Consider the following 3,875-nt stretch of genomic DNA (forward strand, 5'->3'; position numbering starts at 1 on the left):
AAAAAAAAGGGTAATGCAGCAGGGATGTAGTGGGGTGTGGTTGAGTGGAAAGTTACCTGAGATGGCTGCCAGTTTGGCTTCATGTAGTGCCAAAAGCTGTGTTTCAGTCTCACTGACTTTCCTCCTTAGGCTGCTGCCCAGTCTCTGACTCATGACCACCTGAGGAAAAGAAAGAGAAGAACATGCAGAGGAGAGAGCAGGGGGGGAGGGCGGTAACTAACAAAACCTTCGCAGACACATGGATCCCACAGGAGGCAAAGCTCATTTCCAATTCCACTTTCATTTTCTTTTTGACACTCATTCTTACAAGACCTTACAAATTCATTTCCGTCCTTCTGTGTTCGCTCTGCTTTGAATACACAGCAGAGCATCAACGCCGATGTGTTACCTTTGTCTATAACCTTTAGAAAGAAAGAGAGTGCTTCTCCTTTCACATGGACAGACTGGAAAATGTGAAATCCTCATAAAAGATATCATTAGAAAGTCAGAGAGGAAAAGGCCCCTGAATGTCACAGCCTGATGGGGATGCGGCACCTCAGCCCTGAGTATTCACAAAGGAGCTGATGGTCTCCATCAGCCCGTCTGGCCCTCATCTGCCCTCACCCTGTCCTTTAAACCTCTGTTATTTCCATTGTATACACTTTGAACCACAGCTACAATCCCCACAATCCACTTCCTTCTTTTTAGGAACTGTTTTTCTTTATTTTCACTGCTCAAAGAGATTTGGATCCAGATTTTCTGACGCATGTTTTCCTTAAATCTGACACAGTTATGTGCAACACTTTGAAAAGGCAGTCAAATAGACTGTTATTTCCGAGGCAGAACATCCCCGGAGAGTTTTCTCCGCACAGAAATGTAGAAAGCGGATTTTTCTTTCCCCAAACAGGCTTGTATAATTTTATTTCATGCATTACATGAAGTGAAAATATTTTTTGAGTGCTTTTTCAAACTGTAGAAATTCTGACATCGCTGATTTAATTTCAAAACATCAGGCTATTTGTCAATTTCAAAAAAGTCAGCGGAGAAAGCGAAAGTTACTTTCATGTCAGCAATCATTTTGTCACAGCAGGTGAGCAATTTTCCACTTGGTGAATATATCATCTTGGAACCAAACTTCTCATTTTAGCTTAACAATGGGCACTTTGTGATGATGGTAAATGTATATCTGGGTAGAAACCCACGACATTTCTTTCAGGTGCAGCGGCAACATCAATCAGTGATTTGATGATGGCTTTCTGAAAGACTCAGTGACAGTAGCTTTACAGAGCTAACTCTGTAAGCTAACTTCTCTCTCCTTATTCCATGCATCTAGTTTCTGGATAAAAATATCTGAAAAAAAGAAAATAACTAGTAAGCAGCATATGTCTGAATGAATATGCCAAAGTACAGAGGATGACAACAATAGCTTAGATAACCACTCATCACAAAGAAAGGTATACAGAAGAGCCTCTCTGAACACAACACATTCACCTTGAAGCATATGGGCAAAAACAGCAGAAGACCACACTGGGTGAACGAAATGGTCAGCTAAGAACAGGAAAGCGATGTTGTGAAGTGTAATAATATGGAGGATATTTCCTTAGCACAGATTGGTCCCCTTATTACCAACTGAGCATGTACTGTTGCTGACTACGCTCACCTTTTTATAACCAGTGTGTCCATCTTCTAATGGTTGCTTCCAGCAGAATAACATATGTGACAAAGATCACATCATCTTAAACTGGTTTCGTGGACATGGCAGTGAGTTCTCTGTACTCAATGCCCTCCACAGTCACCAGAGCTCAATCCAGTAGGGCACTTCTGGGTTGTGGCGGAACATGAGAATCACATCGTGGATGTGCAGCCGACAAATCTGCAGCAACTGTGTGATGCCGTCATGTCGATATGGACCAAAATCTCAGAGAAATGTTTCCAGCAGCTTGTTGAATCTGTGCTACAAAGAATAAAGGCTAATGGATGTCCAACATCATCCAGTACTAGCAAGGTATAGATGAGCTCATGGTTTGGATCTCACCCTAAAAGTGTCAATCTGACAACACGCACTGCCAAGCAGCCCCAAATGATGAATTGCTTTTTGGGGAAGAGGAGAGACGTTGCAGGTAAACAGATGTGGGGATTAGAGTTTTTAGAACCCAGTGTGGTACACTGAAACACACTAAAGCTGACGTTGTTTGCTCTACATGTACTCTTGCAGATGCCTCAGGATTTTACAGTTGAACAACATGAACTCCATGTTGAAAGTCATACCCGAGACTATTTGACTCAGTTCTCATCACCAGTGACCATCTTTGACATGAAAAATTCAGGTCAGTTTGAGACAGACACTGACCGCTCTCACGGCACATTTAGCATCTGTACTGATGCATATGTGCAAGAGAGATCTAAATGCAGTAGCAGCACAGAAGTGGTGCAAAATCTCAACATTAACAGGAACCGCTGCTACATCCAAATCAAGTTTTTGCTTCTTATGGTCTTCTGATTACACCGTGTGCAGCTTTGTGCCTCCTTTGTGCAGGAAGCACAAAGGAGAAGCAAACCCTTGATAAGCATGAGTGAATTCTAGTTACACAGCAGCATGCAAACCCAGGTATACACACAAACAATGGACACGGGCTTCAAATCACTACGTTAGCCATGTTTTACTCATTTAGTTGATTTTAAAAGTGGGCATTTAAGCAGCTTTTTCATCATCAGGTGTTGTAATAATTTTACGGATGATTTAGAATTTAGGGAGGATTTATTCAAAATGACAACTCCTGTGACTCTTGCAAAAAAACTGGAGAGTTTACTGCCTTGTCAAAGAGAAACAAGCTCATGAATACAGACACTGACATTTAGTACATATATTAAAAACACCAAAGCTCGCACAAGACACATAATGTGTATTTTGACTTACTGCTTATTAGATATTCACACACATTCAGTCATCGTCGACATGCTGAGAAGAGAATGAGATGATATAGAATAAATCAAGTCAGCGGAACAGTGGCTTACCTTAGCAGTGGCTTCCTTAATGGACAGATTTAATGCCTGCTCCTGCTCCTGGAGTCTGCAAAATAAAAACATAAATGTCACAGTGCAGGACTAAAGGTAATTTTTTCCATTTTGGGGATGAAATCGGGAGTTATCAATATGATATCTCCTGTTCCAATCTAGATTTTTGTATTTTTTTTTTTTAGCTTCTACTCATCTGGCAGCTAATCGCTTAACGGTTTGCAAACTAACAACTATCAAACTGAACCTTGGATAACTTTTTAAAGGACAGTCTTGAGAGTGTTTGTCCAGTGGATGGGAGCAAATATTCAACAACCAGTTCAGCCATGCACAAAAGTGAGACATTTCTTTATATTTTGCAGCTAATTATCTAGATTGCAGTCTTTTAACGTGCTCTTGAGGAATCGTTCTCCTGGCTGTCTAAACGTCTTTCAAGGTCTTTCTTTAGACATTGGCCATATTTTTTATCATTTCTAGTCCAGTCCTTTTACCTGACCACTCTCAGAGAAACAGCTTTCTATTTGTTAAGCCACTTAAAACTGACTTATGAATAATTCACGGCCAAAAAAATAAATCTAATTTAAGGTCTGAACCAGTGTTGTACTCTACACATATGATAACATAGCAGCCTGTCATAAAAACGCATCATTTGTTCACATTTGTTTAGTTGAATAGTTGCACCAACAAGGTGACTTACAAAGAACTTTTAGCCAAAAACTTAGTGTGCAGACATAGTGTGCAGTGTCCTTAAAAACCTTGACAAGTTAAAGAGAAAGCAAGATGTGGCAAACATATAACTGTTGATCTAGATAGTTAAAGAAGAAAGTTTCATTGGCAAAAGGTCTTCATCAGCATATACGAAGGAGGTGAGGAGAGAAGTA

At 40.4% G+C, this 3,875-nt stretch overlaps 1 protein-coding gene across 1 annotated transcript in view; it reads right to left on the reverse strand.

Moving 5' to 3' along the window:
• disc1 (DISC1 scaffold protein) overlaps nucleotides 1-3,875 on the reverse strand; it is a 48,713-nt gene that overhangs the window by 29,988 nt on the left and 14,850 nt on the right. Inside the window, exons 7-8 of the mRNA XM_005742476.2 lie at nucleotides 2,995-3,049; nucleotides 57-159 (exon numbers count right to left, since the gene is read on the reverse strand). Coding sequence (XP_005742533.1) covers nucleotides 57-159; nucleotides 2,995-3,049 — 158 coding nt within the window. The remainder of the gene's footprint in view (nucleotides 1-56; nucleotides 160-2,994; nucleotides 3,050-3,875) is intronic.

Source organism: Pundamilia nyererei, unplaced genomic scaffold (genome assembly GCF_000239375.1).
Source record: "Pundamilia nyererei isolate P.nyererei 1_Seehausen unplaced genomic scaffold, PunNye1.0 scaffold00120, whole genome shotgun sequence".
In the NCBI taxonomy this organism is placed as follows: Eukaryota; Metazoa; Chordata; class Actinopteri; order Cichliformes; family Cichlidae; genus Pundamilia; species Pundamilia nyererei.